At 49.9% G+C, this 19,904-nt stretch overlaps 1 protein-coding gene across 1 annotated transcript in view; it reads left to right on the top strand.

The window, feature by feature from the left end:
- Positions 1-19,904, top strand: part of TCERG1L (transcription elongation regulator 1 like) — a 234,818-nt gene that overhangs the window by 150,216 nt on the left and 64,698 nt on the right. The window contains exons 5-6 of the mRNA XM_010389429.2: positions 10,352-10,443; positions 14,049-14,137. Of these exons, the coding sequence (XP_010387731.2) occupies positions 10,352-10,443; positions 14,049-14,137 (181 nt within the window). The remainder of the gene's footprint in view (positions 1-10,351; positions 10,444-14,048; positions 14,138-19,904) is intronic.

Genomic DNA, 19,904 nt, shown 5'->3' with positions numbered 1-19,904 from the left:
GGCTGACGCCCCGTGTGCAGGCTCCCCCAACTCCTGAGAAAGCCCTGGGAGTAAAGGGAGGAAGAGCCTGCATGACTGTCCCAGAATGTGGAGGCTGCTTCCGTTAAAATGGCAACATGCCAGGGTCTGTTTCTAGAGAAAAAATAAAGTGGAAACAGACTTGAAACTACAGCAGGGACTCGAGGGGCTGACGGTTCCTGTGTGCAGGGCGAACGTCATGCATGATCAAGAGGGAAATAATCTGGATTGTGGATCTAGAACAGTCAGAGGTCAGAGGAGACATAGGGGGCATTGATCCAGGGTCACATGCCAAGAGCCTCCCCTTCAGTCTCCCTCTGTGTCCTTAGCTGACGTCTGCCCAGAGCCTGCTGCTCTGTGCCAGACTCGGAAGTGGGTGTTGGCTGCCTCTGTGAGGGGCTGTCCCGATGGGGGTCCCAGCACACACGCTGCCCTCTGGCATGTGCTGGGCGTGTTAACGCCCGTAAAAGGGGAGACAGTGTGGTGGCCAAGGGGACTTACCACTGCCGACAGGCGTGCTGTCCTTTGGGACATCCCAATGGCCCTGTGCTGGGAGGAGCAGTGCAGGGCACACACAGTTCTCATTATAGAGGCAACTTGTTTTGATGTCACCTTTAGATTATTGATGTCACAATACCGACATTTTGCTTGTTCACGTTCATGTACATGTGTCAGTTTTTCTGCCATTCTTTTCTGGCACATGGAGTGTACAGAGTGTCGAGCTCGGTAGTGAGCTTGTGAGCGATGCCTTTATCCGCTGTGACAGGTGGCCGAAAAGCCATCATCACACAAGCTTTGCTTTGTGTCTGTGTGGGCATGCGTGTGCCTGTGTGTGTGTAGTGTACGTGTGTGTCTCTTCATATATGTGTGCTTGTGTGTGCATGTGTCTGTGTGTATGCATGTGTCTCTACGTGTGTACACCTGTCTATGTGTGCATGTGTCTCTGTGTATACATATGTCTGTGTGTGCATGTGTCTGTGTGTGCCAATGTCTGTGTGTGTCCATGTGTCTTGGTGTGTGTTCACACATCTCTATGTGTGTACACGTCTTGGTGTGTGTGCACGTGTCTCTGTGTGTGTGCATGTGTTTGGGTGTGTGTGTGCACGTGTTTTGGTGTGTGTGCACGTGTCTCTTTGTGAGTGCCTATCTCTGTGTGTGTACACATGTCTGTGTGTGCGTGTGTCTCTGTGTGTGTGCACACATCTCTGTGTGTGCATGTTTCTTGGTGTGTGGGCCTATCTCCGTGTGTGTACACGTGTCTGTGTGTGCATGCTTCTCTGTGTGTGTGCATGCTTCTCTGTGTGTGCAGCATTGCCCTCTCAGATGGGCACCAGAGCCCCTGATTCAGCTCAAGCACCCAGAGTAACAGCAGTCTTCAGCCCAGCTGTGACTTTTGTGACAACCCATTTGGAGGAACACCCACTGCTGGGTGCTTGCTCTAGCACCCGGAGGGCTTGGCAGAGTGGCAGACTGAAGCTCTCCGTCTGTCGGCAGCTGTAATTCCCGCACTGCCTTGAAAGGTGGGCGTTGCTTAAATAACTCAGCCTGGTACTGTGAAATGGATTTATACTTTGAAAAAAGGTTTTGGGAAAATGTTTTAAATGATGGTTACAAGTTCACATGAATCTCTACCACCTTCCTCCTGCTTCCTATCTGTACCTCTGTCTCAATCCCTGTCTTCGTTTCTGTCTCTGTCCCAGCCTCCGCCTTCTCCTCCTCCTCCATCTAGCCATCTCTTCTTTTCTTGGTCCAAGGTTGGGGTAAAGTCCTACTTGGCTCACTATGTACCTGACACAAGAGTGCTTGGAATTTTTATTTCATTTCTTATACAAATTGTCTGGTTTAATATGTCTCTTTTGCTTTTAACATTCCTACTTTTGGATAAAGATGAGAACTTTGAGTGTAATTTGTGAATTGCATGGAACTCACCATCAGCTCATTCATTTACTCATTAAACACACCTGTATTGAGGTGAGAGGTGGGCAGGGAGCTGGCTCTGTGGCTCCCTCCCTGGGCACAGCTGGTGCTCAGGCGTCAGTTTCCTGTGGACCCAGCGGGACAAGCCTGCCCCTGGGGTGGGCTGCAGTGCCCTGGTGACTTGGGAGTAGCTCTCTTGGAGGGACAGCGCATTGAAGCTGGTTTTCCCCACAGGCCCTGACATGCCTCCCTACAGGCATGCCTCCGTGCAGGCATGCTGCACCAGGCGAGGCAGGCACTAGGCTCTCCTCGCTGCCTTCCGCTGACAATCAGCGTGCTGGTGTCCTCATCTCCACTCCTGTTACGCTCAGATCCCAAAGCTCACTCTGCTGGGTGCAGCACTTCCTGCATCTCCAACCTGGAGTTGGCCTCTTTGTCGGAAGCCTGCCTTCATCAGAGAAGCAGAGTGCCCCAGGCCCTGGATCACGCTGGTGCAAATGTCCCACCACCTCCCCAGGCCATTTTGTCTAGTGGTGACACCAGATTCTCTCTTGCTGGTCAAACAGATCTGCTGGTCAGACAGAACCCACAGAGAAAATCTGGACTCTGGCTGGGTATGGAGGACAGAGACCAATGACAGGGGTGGGGTCCTATTAGAGGGGTGCGTTCAGGTTGCAGGGGTGGAGTTCCGTTAGAGGGGTGGGTTTAGGTTGCAGGGGTGGGGTCCTATTAGAGGGGTGGGTTCAGGTTCCAGGATGGATTCAGGTTGCAGGGGTGGAGTCCCATGATGAGGCAAATTCTCATGGTAGGGCTGAGTCCTGTTAAAAGGTGGAGTTGCCTCTCAGTACTGAGACCCCTTCTTGTGGAGGACGCCACGCTCTGGTTCTCTGATCTGAGCATTTTACAACCGTTTGTTCTTGAAGAGGGAAGTTCAGGATGTTAAAAATGGATGGAAAATTAATTCTCTGCAGCTTGTCAACTCTGTGAAATCACTACCTATGAAAAATTTAGGAGGACTCAGAAATGATTTGCTGTTTGTATGAAAATTATCTCCATTTATAGTGGAGTTCAGTGAGGTGCTCTGGGATCTCAGGAGCCAGCCTTTGCTGGGGAACAGGCAGGTGAGAGGGAGAGGCGGGCGGAGCTGCAGCTGTGGGCCCTGCTCATAGCCCAGCGCCCACCGGGGGCCTCTGGAGCCCTGGCTGACCTGAGTCCTCTCCAACTGCACAGCAGCCCAGCCAGCTGGCATCCTCCTGGCCTACTGAGCAGGACCCAGGAAGACCTGCACCGGCTTCAAGGAGGCTCCCAGGGAAACGGCCGCACTGTGGGGTTTCAGCCTGTGCGGCTGGGCTTCATGCTGGGCTCGTCCTGTGTGCTGGGCTGTGGTGCTCTGTCAGAGGTGCCCCCGCCCTCCTGCCCCAGTGCCAGCAGCCCCCAGTGCTGTCCTCCTGAGGTGGCAGCAGACATCTGACTGTGGCCTTATATTCCGGGCAGATGAGCAGGTCTGTGCAGCAGACACCGGGGCCACCACCTGTACATCCCCTGCTGAGATGTGGGGATGGACCAGAGAACCCTGGCTCTTCCAGAAACCTACGGAGTACCTGCCACTCCGACTGCAGCCCCTCCTGTGGCAGTCAAAAGCCCTGCTGGGGGAGGGGCTTCTTGAGGGGTTTGCTCCCCTTCCCCCTCCCTCCTTCCCAGTCCTGAGCCACCAGGGGGAGCGCCAGGTAGCTGCACAGTCTCCCCCTTCACCAGCTCCTCACCAGTCAGGGATTTGGCTTTCCTGACATCATCTGGAGGACACTGTGCCAGGTTCTGTCTAGAGGGGCAGGCCCTGGAGAAGGGAATTTAAAAAGACACTTCCAGGCTGTGCCTCTGTGCTCCCAGCTGCCACCAACCTTCCCTGCAGGACATGGCACCCCTTCCATTCAAGTGCCCCTCTGGCCCCTGGGCTTCTCTTGTTTTTAACGCCTGAAATCTGTGTCTCTCCTCCTTCTGCCTTCCTCCGGGGCTGGCAGCTCTTGTGGATCTGGCACTCAGCATGAAGGCAGCACACAGGCACCTTCCCAGGGACAGGGTTCCCTTAGATGCTTTGATTCTCATTGAAGAGGCTGACTCGGAAAATCAATGCAGTCACCACGCCTCATTTAGGACCATATACAACGGACCCTGAGCGTGTCATTTTTATTATCTTAAGCATAAATTGTATTTTCCCCTTATTTTATTATCACATTCTTCAAAGGAGCTCAGTACCAGTTAAATTGATAAATAATTTCTGCCCTCCCTACTGGGTTACTTTATAATCTAGAAAATGCTCACCTAATCTGCTTTTCTTAGTTGTAAAAAGAGATTATTGTGCCTACTTTATCTCAGCATCTTGGAAATTATTTTAGAAGGGTACTTCCAGGGAGGCAGTAGGCAAGATTAAAATATCATTCAGGCCGGGCGCAGTGGCTCACATCTGTAATCCCAGCACTTTGGGAGGCTGAGGTGGGCAGATCACCTGAGGTCAGGAGTTCGAGACCAGCCTGGCCAACCTGGTGAAACCCCATCTCTACTAAAAATACAAAAACTAGCCAGTTGTGGTGGCGCATGCCTGTAATCTCAGCTACTCGGGAGGCTGAGGCAGGAGAATCACTTGAAGGTTGCAGTGAATCCACTCCAGCCTGGATGACAGAGTGAGACCCCTTCTCTAAATAAATAAATAAATAAATTTCTGATTCTTCATTCAATGTAAGAAGCATTTGCTGGTCTTTGGGTGTGTGCTGACTACATGACATGCCATCGGCTGGACCTGCGTCCTGGTGCCACCTTTGAGCTGAGGCCTGACCCCAGGTGATGAAGATACCTTTGAATCTTCACCTTCCGGGCCGTTGAGGAGAACAGGTGCCTCGGGCCTGGATTCATGACTTAAAAGCGCAATGGAGAAAAGCTTCCAGGACCCTGACCCCGGGTCAGGCACAAGCAAACCCACCTCTCCCTTCTTTCAGGGAAACATGGCGAACTGAACTGATTGCTGAGCTCTAAGAGTTTCTGAAGCTAAGTCTTGCCCAGGAGATAGGACACAGTTTTTCTTTCCACAGTTTTCTTTCTTTTTTTTTCTTTCTCTCTTTTTCTTTTTCTTTTTTTTTTTTTTTTTTTGTTTGAGATGGAGTCTTGCTCTGTCGCCCAGGCTGGAATGCAGTGGTGATCTCAGCTCACTGTCACCTTCGCCTCCCAGATTCAATCTATTCTCTGCTTCAGCCTCCTGAGTAGTTGGGATTACAGGTGCTTGCCACCGCACGCAGCTAATTTTTGTATTTTTATTAGAGACAGGGTTTCACCATCTTGGCCAGGCTGGTCTTGAACTCTTGACCTCGTGATCCATCCACCTCGGCCTTCCAAAGTGCTGGGATTACAGGCGTGAGCCACAGTGCCCGGCCTCCACACTTTTCTTAAAGAGATATTTCGTTGCCCCATTTGATTTCAAGGGGCTGGTGTTGAATACTTTTCTGCTGGACGCCCTCACCAGTCCCTGCGGCCCTTAGAGAGAGGAGTGTCTAATTGCTCTCAGAGCATCCTCTCACTTCTTCCCCACCAGCAAGGAGGGTTGCGCTGGATTCTGTAAGAGCAGTAAATAAATGCTTGTCAGCTGACTGACGTGGGTGTTTTTTAGCACAGCTTTTTTTGCTTCCTGCCAGACTTCCATGCGACCTTCTCGATTCTGTTTGTCTCTCATCACTGCCAGGAGGAAAATTACATCGAAGGCCACTGGGGAGCACTTCACATCTCAGAGTTGGGTTTGATCAATAGAGGCATTGCACAGAAAGGTATTACCGCCATGCCTCTCTCGGAAGGTGGAAATGTATGGCATGCTCCCCGAAGTACTTTAGCGCCCATAGTCTTACAACTTGTTGATTTTCCTCCATAAACTAGTTCTCCCTGCCACTCAAGGGAGGATTTTATGACAACATCATCAGAGTTTGTGGAGAGGCCCAAAGCAAAGAGTACTTAAGCATGTCAGAGTGGACCCCGGAAGTGGCCCCCGGAGAGCCATAGAGCAAGCACTTCCACGGTGGAATGGCTGAGACGCAGACCCAGTTATGTGTGTGAGCCCCTCGTGCCACCCACGCACCTCCAAGGTACCTGCAAAATCAATGACTGTTAAAGAGTGCCGGTTATTAAGAACAGTATTTAGGGCGAGGCACACACATTTGTCACAGGTATTCCGGGGGTATGTGTCTGTGATTAGGGGCTTTAAAATGATCATCAACAATATCTTCTCTAAGAAGCACTCACGAGGAGCAATGTAAATCCGTTTATCTCAAAAGCCAGACTTTAAGATCTGATTTTTACAAAGATCAACTGTTTTCAATACAAAAAATATCTTAATATGTTTTCTCAAGGTAATGGGGAATGAACTAGGCAATGCTGTCCCTATTTGAGGACAGTATTACGGGCTTACGCCCTCCTTGGGGGCTGCGTTTTCTTAACACAGTTTTTCACAATGCATATTTATTTACATGCTCATAGAAGATACAGACACACATTTCAGCTACTGTGATTGCTGTGTGTTTTATAGGCACCTGCCATGTTGAAAACATAGAGGGTATGGCATAAAATTAACACACAAGCTCAGCTTTCCATGCACGACCCCTCCAGACTTCCTCCCTGGAACTTGCTCTTTGCTGTACTTTACGTAAAATTTAAAACAATTCATGTTTGGCACATTCTTAGGTAGTAAAAAGCCATCCACTCATATCCAGTCAAAAAATAGGTCTCAGAGCAGTAGTGAGATATGTGGGGTACAGTAGTGAGATATGTAGAGTGCAGTAGTGAGATACGTGGGGTGCAGTAGTGAGATATGTGGAGAGCAGTAGTGAGATATGTGGGGTGCAGTAGTGAGATACGTGGGGTGCAGTAGTGAGATATGTGGAGAGCAGTAGTGAGATATGTGGGGTGCAGTAGTGAGATACGTGGGGTACAGTAGTGAGATATGTGGGGTGCAGTAGTGAGATACCTGGAGTGCAGTAGTGAGATATGTGGACAGCAGTAGTGAGATATGTAGAGTGCAGTAGTGAGATACGTGGGGTGCAGTAGTGAGATATGTGGAGAGCAGTAGTGAGATACGTGGGGTGCAGTAGTGAGATATGTGGGGTGCAGTAGTGAGATACGTGGGGTGCAGTAGTGAGATATGTGGGGTGCAGTAGTGAGATACGTGGAGTGCAGTAGTGAGATATGTGGAGAGCAGTAGTGAGATATGTGGGGTGCAGTAGTGAGATACGTGGGGTATAGTAGTGAGATATGTGGGCTACAGTAGTGAGATATGTAGAGTGCAGTAGTGAGATACGTGGGGTGCAGTAGTGAGATATGTGGAGAGCAGTAGTGAGATACGTGGGGTGCAGTAGTGAGATATGTGGGGTGCAGTAGTGAGATACGTGGGGTGCAGTAGTGAGATACGTGGGGTGCAATAGTGAGATACGTGGAGTGCAGTAGTGAGATATGTGGAGAGCAGTAGTGAGATATGTGGGGTGCAGTAGTGAGATACGTGGGGTATAGTAGTGAGATATGTGGGCTACAGTAGTGAGATATGTAGAGTGCAGTAGTGAGATACGTGGGGTGCAGTAGTGAGATATGTGGAGAGCAGTAGTGAGATACGTGGGGTGCAGTAGTGAGATATGTGGGGTGCAGTAGTGAGATACGTGGGGTGCAGTAGTGAGATATGTGGGGTGCAGTAGTGAGATACGTGGAGTGCAGTAGTGAGATATGTGGAGAGCAGTAGTGAGATATGTGGGGTGCAGGAGTGAGATATATGGGGTGCAGTAGTGAGATATGTGGGGTGCAGTAGTGACATATGTGGGGTTCAGTAGTGACATATGTGGAGTGCTGGGTCATCCAATCACCAGGTTTAACTTCCCTCTTCCCGTCACTTGGGCCTGCTTTGTGTTGGGTCTGTGAGGTCAGGGGAAGGGTGGGCTCAGCTTCCCTTGTGTGCCCCCTTGTCCCTCAATCAGGGGGCTGCTTCTGGCAGCTGCAGGATGGAGGCAGAAGGACAGAGCCCTGGGTTATTAACGAGGATTCCCCAGGGCGTGGCTGGGTCCCCATCTGCTAGCCCCTTTCTGTGGCGGAGAGGTAGTGGCCCGCTAATCCCCTCTTGTAGATGAGGAGGCGGAGATGGGCGGGGCAGGACGGCCCTGCAGGATCAGGACAGAGATCCAGTGTCCGGGCTGCTTGATGACCACGGCACCTTGACAAGGAATGGGCTCTGGGAGTGATTCTTACAGAGTTCCGGAAATCTTAATGCAATTCAGGGACTCTGCTTCTCTTCCTGAGTGACAGTAAAGTATTTCCACTGCCCCGCAGTCTTTTCTTGACTCAGGCTTGGTTACCCGGTTCAGTGAAAAGCCGATAGTCCCTTTCCCAAGGCCAACCTTGAAATAGACCCACGCACAGAGCTGACAGGCCAGAGGGCATCTCTTGGGGTGGTCATGGCTGTATGGGAGTCCTGTGGTCGGCCTTGGCAGGCCTCTTGTGAGGGAGAAGTGTGCAGTGTAGACTGTATGGACACCCTTGTAGAGTGGCAATGATGGAGGAGGCTGGTGCCCTCAGGGATCCCTGCTCAGCTTGTTTGCCAGCAGCCTGCACTAAGGGCAGAACAGCCACCCAGCCCTGGGGAGAGCCTGCAGGCCAGGGCCGGTGCAGAGTGACAGTGGTAGCCAGGCTGGGCGTTCTTCCACCCCCTCACTGGATGGAGGGGAGCCGGGGGTAGAATGCTGTGCTTCTGCCTCGTCCGGACTCAGCACCTCCGGGGATGGGGCCTCTGGGCCACATCTGGACTGCCTCAGTGTTGCTGCCCCACATCTGAAATAAATCTGCTAACTGACCCAACCCTAACTCATAAGGGGCTTCCTCCCAAGGGCTCTGGGGAGGGATGCCTTGCAGACCACCTGGCTCTGCAGCTGCGAGGCAGACAGGTGCCAATGCCCACGGACGGCGTGACTGCCGGCCCCATGCAGAGCTATGCAATTCTCCTTCCAGGAGCTGCAGAGGGGCCCCCGTTTGCAGGAGTCAAGGAAGAAAGGCTAGAAGGTGGGGTGTGCCAGTGGGACCCCCAGTCTTGCCTTTCACTTCCTTCAAGCACAGACGTGTGGCTTGAAGGGGCCACGGGACATCCTTTCTATGTGAGTGTGTGCATATACGCGCCTGTATGTTGTGTGCACACACGCATAAAGTGATTTACATTAATTTCCGATCCTCCCTCCTGCCAGGAAGGAGCATACCCAGGCCTCCCTGGCTGCACTGTCCAGTCTTGAGCTCTGGATCAAGCTAAACAAATCTCTGCTTCCCCAGGGCCCTGCCCTGCACACCCATGAGACCTGGCCAGGGCTTTCCTTTGAGAACTTATCTATGGTTTTAGGTTGGTGTGTGGTTACAGGGTTGGGTCCTTCTTTTTATTCTTGGTATTAAACAGTGCTCAACCTTGCTTTCCTGTTTCACCCTGAATCGACTTGCAAGATTTTGAGACTTAGATAGACACTTTTGGATAAGACAAAAATGGAACAATTGTTGGGAATTTGCAGAAACCCTTCCTTCCCTGAAACAAGTACTTTTCAAAGTGCTGTGGATCTGGCCCCCTGGAAAAGCCAGGGCCCACCATGGTGGCCAGTAAGCCATGGTCACTGGTGGTGTGGTCTGCACAGAGCCCCTCCTGTCCCCTTGGCAGGGCCAGGACCAAGGGCAGCCCATCATGGCCACCAGCTGGCAGAGCCTCAGCAAGGCTGGTTCTTCTGTCCTACACTGGCCCTTTGTCCTTCTTGGGAAGGGCCTGTGTCCTATTCATCCGTGACCCACACGGCCCAGTTCACAGGGGGCAGGTTGACATCACTGGAGGAGGCTGCTGACTTCCCCGAGCACTGGGGGCCCCAGAATGTGAGAGAGCAGCCCCGAGACACTCACACGCCTGGGCACAGCACTCCCATCCTGGGCCCACTGGACTGGGAGTGGTGAGAGTTGTCATGGCCTCACCCTGGTGATTGTCACCAGGTGGACAACAGCCAAGTCTCGGGCCACCCCCTTTTGGACTTGTTTCCTGCTTGTCCTTCTCCAAGAGGCTGAGTCCAGGATGGAGTGAACACTGCCTGCACACACAGGCACAGGAGAGGGATGCCAGGAGGTTGGGCCAGGGAGTCCAGGGGTGCATGTGTGTGCCCAGGCCTCTGGCCCCTGCAAGCCCATCGTCCGGTGCATCCTCACTTTGGGATGAGAACTTTGTCACTAGACTTCAACCCAAGGACAGGGCAATGTCACTTTCCTGTGGAATGCACAGGGTCTACCGATCAATTCGAATCTTCAGGGCCACATTTTGTCTTTGATTGCTTAGGTTTTCCAAACTACCATGACAAATGAAATGTTAATGACAGCTGCTTTGGCCCAACAGATACAAGGACAGAGCGGGGCCGAGTGGCCCGTCCACCTGCCCTGATGCTGCGGGCCCAGAAGAAGAGCCGGGTTGGGGACAAAGAAGACAAGGTCAGTTTCCGGGCTCATGTGTGTGTTAAAGACACAAAACCCTGGGTGTAGAGATCCAGGGCCAGGACACCCTCACGCTTGTTTGCTGTATGGTGTTTGTGAAATGACTGACATCTGCTGTGTGAAACAGGAGGACCTGGCACTGAAGGGGCCAGGTGAGGCCTGGAGAGCAGGGATGCAGCCCTTGCTGGTCCTGCCAGATCTGGGTCTGGAGCTCCCTGGGGGACCCTGTTGGGAAAGGCTTTGGCTTCCATTTGAACTTTGTCCATTTTCAGAAGGAAGAGAAGACACACAAGTTAGTCAAACTCAGACAGCACGTAGGCAAGAGGAAAGAAAAGCCAGCGCTCTCATTCTAATTTCAGGTCTTTCTCTTAACTGGTTTGCCAAATGGCATTTTAAAGACTGACCAGGACGGTGCATTTGAAGCGTTTCGTGTTTTAGTAGTACAGTCCTTCCTCCCAATAACCCAACGGAGTCACTTTTATTACTGCATTTCAAAATCACAAATCACACTTAATTTGCTCTCATCTGTCAAACACACGGAAGACGCTGGTAGGACTCAGTTACTTGCCAACGTTCTGTCCTGCTTCACCTTTCCAAGGTATTTCTCTGCCTGAAGTCACACTGTGAGCTTTCTGTTCTCCCTGGTTTTGCTTCCGTGTCTCCTCTGAGTTCTTCCAGGATGCAGTCGCCCTGTTGCTCACGCCTCCTCCTCAATCATCGGTGCGGGTGTTCAGTGGTGAAAATTGATCACAAATGTTAGTGCAAATTAAACTTTTGCCCTCTGAGGTATGATTTTTCCGATTTTTCCAGATTAACATCCAGGCCAGAATTACACATTAATTATACAGATAGCCTTTCTAGTGCCTTAAATAACTCCTTTCTCCATCACGCGGTTCTTCGAGTCTAATTCGCTTTTATGACTTCAGCTGGAACAGGAGTTTTATACCATGATTAGCCGTTTTTATCACCAACAGGAAATCATAACCAGCATGCATCTCGTGGAGAAGACCTCGGTAATTAGCAGTAGAGAACCCCAGCCTTACCAAATTTAAACGTTAGTCCCCATCACAAATTGCATCCTGCTCTATTTGCTTGAATAATTAGCTGAGGTAATCTACCACTCAGAGACTTCTTGTTGAGTTTGTATTGTTCAATTAACTTCATAATGAAAGTCCCCCCTAGTTTTTCTAATTGGATTGGTAATATAAGCTCTAGTCTTAACATATATTTTTTGAGACAAGTATTTCTGAATGCTCTGTTATGCCAATTAGTTATCCTGACCTTATTTTCTCACAAGAAACAAAGGTATTTCGTGCTACTAGAAAATCTATAAAAATTTCATTCGTAAACTTACAAACTTAAGGATAATGTTATAATACACATTACAAATCATGTGTAAAATACCAAAATGCCAGGATGAACGTACATGAAACAGACCACTCCTTTCTTCCTGGTAGTCCCTTGCGTGATGTTCGAGAAGATGCCCTTCCCAGGTTCACCCTCACTCTGGAGAGCGTGCAAGATGCTTCTGGCTGAGCACTTTAATCTCCGTGTTTCTTGTCCTTCCTTCTGGGCTGGCATCTCTCAACATGGGCCACTCACTCTGGATAACTCGGTCACCAAGACACAACTTCACTCTGTTTTCCATGGTTCTACCAAACTGTCACATTAGACAGACTTACTCGTTTGGGCTTTATCTCACCATTGTCTCTTATAGACACTCGAGATTCTTTTAATTTTTGTTCTAATCTTATGTTTCTGTGCCTCCGTAATTTAGCACTTTCCTTCCTAAGCACTCTGTCTGAAAGCAGCTGACATAGTGCAGATGGGCCCTGGCCCAGCGCAGCCCTCGGGGACCCACATGTGCTGGGCTTTGCCACAGCATCCCCAGCCTCCTGCGCATGGCTGATGTTGCACTGGAAGCTCCCCAGGAGGACTTTGGAGCATTGACTTCATTTAGTTTTGGTTGGTCGAATGGTTAATCATCTTCCCACCTCCACTGCCTCATAAAGTACCAACATCAACAACGGTAGAAACAGAGATTCTAAACTTTTAGGATGATTTTCCATTTTTTTTAATGAATCGAGTATTCTAATTGCACCTGACATTCTCAGCTCAAAACCAGATTGCTGCTTTGAATAAGGTGTTGGTATCTTTTAATCCCACCTAATTTTCCCAGAGAGAGAACACAATCTATCAGAGCATTCTAAGTTTGAGATTAAAACCATGGAAACAGCTGGAAGAGGAAAAAAGAAAAGAGTTTCTCACACCAGAATTTATTATACTTCATGTGAATTCATTTCTTTCTTACAGCCTTCGAAGATTGTGGTGATACCTCCTTATTTTTTTTTTTTTTTTATTTCTCTTTGTGATCTATGGTTCTACTGGCAAGAATTTGGTTCTTTCTGCCCAGTAAGATCTGCTGTCTGTCATACATCAATATGGCTAAAGGAATTCATCTGAATTGTGGACCTCTGTTTATGTTAGAGTTATAATGGACCATATTTTTAAATCTCAAGCAACTTTTATTTTTCTCTAAATTTTATTCCTAGTGAATACTGATCAAGTGTCCCAACCATAGCTTATTTTTCTCTCTTTTTAATTTTAGGGCATAAATCTTCATTTTATTCTAGGTGATAAATTTTCTTTCTTTCTTTTTTTTTTTTTTTTTTGAGACAGAGTCTCACTCTGTCATCCAGGCTGGAGTGCAGTGCCACAATCTTGGCTCACTGCAGCCTCTGCCTCCCAGGTTGAAGCGATTCTCCTGCCTCAGTCTTCTGAGTACCTGGGACTACAGGTGTGCACACCATACCCAGCTAATTTTTGTATTTTTAGTAAAGACGGGGTTTCACCATGTTGGTCAGGATGATCTGGATCTCTTGACCTCATGATCCACCCGCCTCGGCCTTCCAAAGTGCTGGGATTACAGGTGTGAGCCACTGCGCCCGGCATTTCAATTTCAAACATTCTTATTTCTTAATGGAAATGTGGACCAACCGAGCATCAGAATCAGAATCATCCCCAGGATGCAAAACAGCCCCCATGAGCCCTGCCCCCAGCTGGATGGTCAGGAAAGGCGGGAGCCTGGGAAGGAACCGCACGCTGTGTGGCAGAGTCGTTATTGAGGAATATGGGTTTGTTGCTTCCTCCTGCCTTAACGGGACCAGGATGTGGCAGCCCCAGCTTTGAGGCTCTCTACCACTAAATGCTGTTGTTTTCATGGCACAGTGACTCGCACTGCCGGGTCGGCTCATTTCTGGGGATGAAGCCAGTGAGATTTTCTGTCCCAAAAACATCAGACCTCAGATGCCCTCTCTTGGCTGCCTGTGACCATCTCTGCTTCTGGAAAAGCAGGCAGCTTAGACAGCTTGGGACAATGAGGGGTGCCTTTGTCCAGGTGATTCTACCCAGTCTGCTCTGCATTGATTCCGTGTTCCCGGCAGAACCTCCCAGCCCAGGCACTGCTGTGCTGAGGTCATTATCTCGGGGCTACGATAAGCAGCCTGCCTGCAGGAGATTTGTTTATTTCTCCCTTCCTTGCTTGTAATTGAAGATGAGTGTTTAAAATTAAAAGTCACTCTCCTGTCTCTTTCTATTGAAAGGAACCTCCACCGATGCTGGGGGGAGGAGAGGACAGCACAGCCAGAGGCAACAGGCCAGTGGCCTCTACCCCGGTGCCTGGATCCCCCTGGTAAGACACCCCAAAGCCCAAGAGCCACTAGCAATGGCGTTGTCTGGTCCTGGCATTTGCCCGACGTCACCAAAGAGACACTGCATGTTTCTCAGGCATCTTGTGCCTTAAAAAAATGAACCTGCAGCTCCTGGCAGGTATAATTCTGCATTGTGGTCACATTCTGCAGAAAGAAAAACATAGCATTTAGGTGATGAGCTATCCTGCTCTGATCTATTTGTGCATATGTATTAAAATGATAATGCTGTTGCATGTCTATCAGCGAAAGGCAGTGGCTGAAGAAAGTGTAGCCTTACGCTTCAAAAGATCTGTTTTCCCTCCACTCCAAGAAGAATCGTAACCGAATGGCTGTTAATTAAAGATGTGCCTGTTCTCTCTGTCGCCCTGCGTGGCTGCCTGCTCCCGGACTATGCCACACTCCAGACACCCTCCACGAGGGAGCCACAGTCTTTGGTTTTTTAAAATGCCCTTTTATAATGGAGTCATTTGGAAGCAGAATAAAAGGTTATTACAGTAAAAATTAAGTTTAAAGCCTGAAGATAAGAGTGCAGTATACAGCTGGGAGGAACAGCTAATTTAAAGAACAGAAATAGCAACCACTTGTGTCAGCTCAATGTGCCAGCCAGGTACAGAAAGCAGCCGACTAAGAAGCGCAGGGCCCCCACCAGCCTTGCATAGTGAGTGAGCATGTCCCTGATGACCGGGCCTGCTGTGCTGTCCCCTGACCCTCTGATTTTTAGGGTGAGCTTGGCTCCAATCTGGACAAACTGGCACCCCTGCCTTGTATGCCATGGTCAGTGTCGGTGGCAGGCACCCAGCGCCTCCAGCCTTCCATTTGTAGCTAAAGCTCCTCTGCACCCTGGGAGTGCCTCGGGGTAAGGCCTCCTTGTACTAATATTATGCTGTTTTCCAACTACCCATTCTCCAACCCTTACAATTTAACTCAATTCTGATGCTAATTAGTGGGAGTTAGTGCCAAACCCCACAGGCTGGGGCTCAGTCCCTCAGGCTGCCCTGCTTTAGGCATTGGCTGCAAATGGGGTCCCCCAGCTGCCCATACATCTGCCCAGCTGACCACAGATTTGGGGTTCCCATGACTTCCTCTCCACTTCAGTGATTTGCTAGGACAACTCACAGAACTCAGGAAGCACTTTAGTTAGGATTACATTTGTCTTATCAAGGATACCATTCAGGAACAGCCAGTGGAAGCAGTGCTCAGGGTAAGGTATGGACCTGACTGAGCTTCTGGGCCTCCCCCGAGCCACCCTCCCAGTGCCGCAGTGTTCACCAGCCTGGAAGCGCTCGGAACCTCATTGTTTTAGAATTTTAGCAGAGATATAACTACATAGGCATGACTGATGAAATCATCGGCCAAGTGAGAGGACTCAGAGGGTTGGGCAGGGCTGAAAGTGGCAACCCTCCAGTCACGCGGCTGGTGTCTCTGGAGACCAGCACCCTCCCTGAAGCTACTCAGGGGTCCTGAAATCATTTCCTTTGTGCAGCCTCAGGCATGGTCAGGGACTTGTCCTTGCTCAGGAAATTCTAAGAGTTTGGGAGGCTCTGTGTCAGGAATCTGGAACAAAGACCATATACATCCCTGTGCTGCTTAGCGACAGGGTATATTCTGGAAACGCATCCTCGGGCAGTGGCATCTGACATCCTTTTGTGCACATCACAGGGTACGCTCACACGGGCCTGGTGGCACGGCCTCCCGCATGCCCAGGCTGCATGGCGTAGTCCGTGGCTCCCAGGCTGCAGACCGCGTGGTGCTGACTGCACGGAGGCAGTTGTGACACAGTGATGGGGATGTGTGTGTCTAAACACATCCAAACGTAGAGAGGATATGGTAAAATTCGGTATTATAATCGGACAGGACCACCATGATATGTGCGGTTGGTTTGTGGCTGAAAGAAATGTCACTATGCGGCACATGACTGCATGTCCATTTGACGATGCCACAAACTGTTTGGGAGCTTCTACAAGCAAACTCTCCGATGTCTCCAAGGCAGGCACACTGCCGCACATCGCACTGAGGGACTGGGAAACGTTCCCCAAGACCCTGTGGAATCCTCACACAGCTTCCGCCAGGCTCCCCTGGGGGGTTGCAGGGATCCAGAAGACTTGACCTTGAGCACTAGAACCTTCTCGCTGTGAAAGCTGCGGCCTTCCTCTCCAGCGATATTGTGTTACCATGAGCAAGGCTTCATGGGATCCAGCGAATCAAAACAGTTCCCTGGCTGCTGCACTCCCCTCCCAGTCATGGGTCTTTGCCAGTGAATCGTGGATAGGTGAGGGAGTCTGTTGGTTGCTGTGTGATCACACCTGAAAACACACTATCCCTGCGGCAGTAGAGGTTCGGCACAGGAGCAGAACATGGGAGGGCAGACCCCATGCAGGACGAGGACTTAGCAGGTCCTTGTGGGTTTCTGAGCGTGGAGCAGCTAAGCCCGGGGTACTTGCAGATGAGGGAATGAATGGGGGGTGCTGGGGATGGGAGGTAAGGGCGGCTGCGGTCAGAGGGAGTGGCGGGGTATAGGGCCACGGGCTTGAGAGGTGGGTGAGGACTTGGGGCCCAGGATCACAAAGGAAGGACAGCCAAGGTCCCACGGGACCTACAGGCCTTCCTGGTCTGCACAGTGACTGGTGCCACTACGGCAGAGGTGCAGTGTGGGTTCCTGGCCGTGCCATCTTTAACTGGCAAGCATGAGGGCAAGAGGGAAATGTCCAGGGAGCCCCAGGGGCGCCTCCTGTGTTACAAGAAGAGCTAACGTCTGCGAGTGAATGGAGTAGCTTCATGCTGGGAGCACACTGCTTGAATCAGATCTAGGCTTTGCCTGCTGGGACCTGTGCAGTATCATAGAGGGATGGAGAGGTGGCTGATGCTTCACTGCATGTCTCGTTTCGTGTTTAGTCTAACCTCAGCCCCACCTGAATGGAGAGAAAGCCTAGGCTTGTTTGAGCAGCTGTTGGAATAAGGATGTATTGGCGGAACGCCACCAGACCTCAGAGGGTGGGTTCACACGTATCCTTAAAAGTGGAGGCACCCTCGACATTGCAGAGTGAGAGGGTCACTCCAGATCTCAACTGCTCCTGTGACAGTGTGCTCTGTCAAGGAGGGCTTTGTGTGCCTCGTGATGTGACATCCTCACTCATGTCAGCATGATGCACACAGGCCTGGGAACAGCACTCTCTCCTCACACTGCAACCTGCATCTAGGAAAAGCTCTCTCCGCGGTGGGGTGGGGTTGGGGGGTGGGTCTATTCCTATTTCACTTGATTAGCTGAATTATCTGTTGCTGTCTCACATATAGAGATTTGCTAGTAGTCAGCCTTTCCCCTGAGTCAGCCAGGGCCTCACGGAGACACACTGGGAGCTCCAGGGACAGGAGTGGGGCTCTGTCATCTGTCTCATTTTCCCTCACCCATTTGAAACAACCCATGCTTAGAAAGGGTGTCTTCACCCAGACCGAGAATGTCTCAGACACTGTGGCCGCCTTAAACTTTCTAAGAAGACCACAGGGGGTCTCAGCTGGAGCTTGGCAGAGCCCCCAGGACTAAGGAGGCACTGGGGAGGGGCCCCAGTGACAGCTTCTGCCAGAAGCACAACAGCCCATCCCTGCCCAAATAGATGAGCTCCTTTGTCTTCATCTCAGGTATGGAATGCTTAGACTGAGAGGTCAGGCCCACAGTTCTCTGTAAGGCTCTGGCACATGGCTGGCAGGGCACAGTGTGGTTTGCCCTGAGCTGACAGAAAGGAGGCCTCTCCCCAGGACGCACTGCCCCTTTTCTTGCTGAGGCCCCCAACCGCGAGTGAGAACCTGCCTGCCCCGCAGAAGGTCATCTTGGCCGAGTGTAAAGCAGGAAAAGGTCTTGTGCTTGGGGTTTGGGGCTGCAGTGGAAGTAGGTGGGAAGGATCGTGGGCAGGGGTCAGGTCTTAGAAGGCCAGTTCAGGGTCACCTGGGGGACTACACCGGCACTGTCAGTTGAACTGGTAGGAGGGTTAGCAGGCACGGCAGCGGAGGAAGTTCTGATGGCTCCAGATGACTCTCCTCTCTCTCATGGCCAAGCCCAGAGCTTGCTGCCCTTGTCTCAGGGAATCTCCTTCTGTCTGTCGCATGACCGCGCATCCTCTTTGCAATGGTCCGCTTGGCAGTCAGAGACCAGGCCACCTTCAGCCAGGCAGGGGTGGTGGTCCAGGCTGCCAGCTCAGGCCAGATCCCAGAATTAGCTCCGCTGTCTACGTAAGTATAGATCTCAACCTTCTCCTAAGGAAACCTGGCTACTTAAAGGTTCCACATTGGTGGACCAGCCAAGCAGGCTGGGCTAAAGTGTTCTCAGAAAGAGTTCCTCTTGCATATCACAGAGCCGTCTGGGGGCAGCTGGAATTGGGATGATAAGGAGGTAAGGAGTTTTGGAATCCACTTAACACATCTGCAACAAAAATCAAATTAGTCTTACTCTTGGTTAACTTTTTCATGTAGTTATTCAATACATTTTGAATAAAACTGGGGCTGAGAAATGGAGTGTTTGAGAAGACAGCAGAGTGAATAAGACCCTCCATCTCCTGTGTGCAGTTATAGGGAAGAAACTCACTTTCAAAGGTGAAACTCCTCCAGCATTTTTCTCATTTGCGTCTGCTCTTGGGAAAGCATCTTAGAAAGCAATGAGGTGGTAGAAACTGATTTAAAAGTGGTAAGAGCAGAGGGGTGATGTTTCTCCAGTTCCCTGCAGGAGCTGGTGCTCCCTGCTAGAGCTCAATCCATACAGAATGCCAGCAGCAGACGGGCGGCATCCTTAGCTATTCTTAACCATGTGGGAGTCTCTCTGCTGTTCTCGCTGCCGAGAGGTGGCCAGATGCAGGGCCTCCTTGAAAGCATTAATGTAATGCTAACCACTTGAGAAATGGAAAATTAGCACCCTGACGGGAATAAAAATGAAGGGCCATCTACCCACTCTTGTCTAATGGTCTGGGCCAGTTTAACCATTAAAACTGGTGTCCAAGTTCATAGTAACTTCTGTAGCCAACTCTGTTATGTGAAAACCTATTCCGCATTCTCCTGCTGGGTAGTTTTAAGGATACCATGTCCCCGGCATGGTACTTTAAGGAGGATGAAGGAAATGAAGATAGTGCGTTTACTTTCATGCAAGGTGAAATCCCATCCTCCTCTAGAGAAGGTGTCATGGTAATACTTGCAGTGGAACATGAACTACTTTTTTTTCAAATCTTCTTCTTTAAACGTTCAGGCATGTTAACAGTAGCATAGCATTATTTTAGTCTCCTTAGGAATTTCTGTATCTTCTTTTTTTGCAATTTGGCTTTAGACACAAATAGTAATTTTGAGGGAATTAAACCACTCCCACTTACTGGCAATAGAAAGGTTTTTGGAGAGTTGATGACGTGGGAAAATTTCAACAGTAATTGCTCGACAAAGTGTAAAATCCATAGCTTTTGGGTTAAATGACAATAAATGTCAAAAACTATGATTAATCAGCATCTTAAAATTATTTAAAAGACTATAGATTTACAAGTAGTTAGCTATTTTTTGTGAAATTAAAAACTATATATTAAATATTGGTTTTAACATTATATTATTGCCTAAAAAATTCAGATTGCTACACTGCAGGTCTTATGTCATGGTCTGTTAATATCACAGATCAAAGTTCTTTCTAAGATGGCTTGGAAAGATATGAAAGTGCACTTTAGGAAGCTGACAGTGTCAGAAGGTGCCACTTTCTAGCAAAGCTGATTCACGTTTTATCCTGAGAGG

The sequence above is a fragment of the Rhinopithecus roxellana genome, chromosome 11 (assembly GCF_007565055.1).
Source record: "Rhinopithecus roxellana isolate Shanxi Qingling chromosome 11, ASM756505v1, whole genome shotgun sequence".
NCBI lineage: Eukaryota > Metazoa > Chordata > Mammalia > Primates > Cercopithecidae > Rhinopithecus > Rhinopithecus roxellana.
Note: the sequence above shows the minus strand (reverse complement) of the source record. Positions and strands in the feature narration are given on the sequence as shown.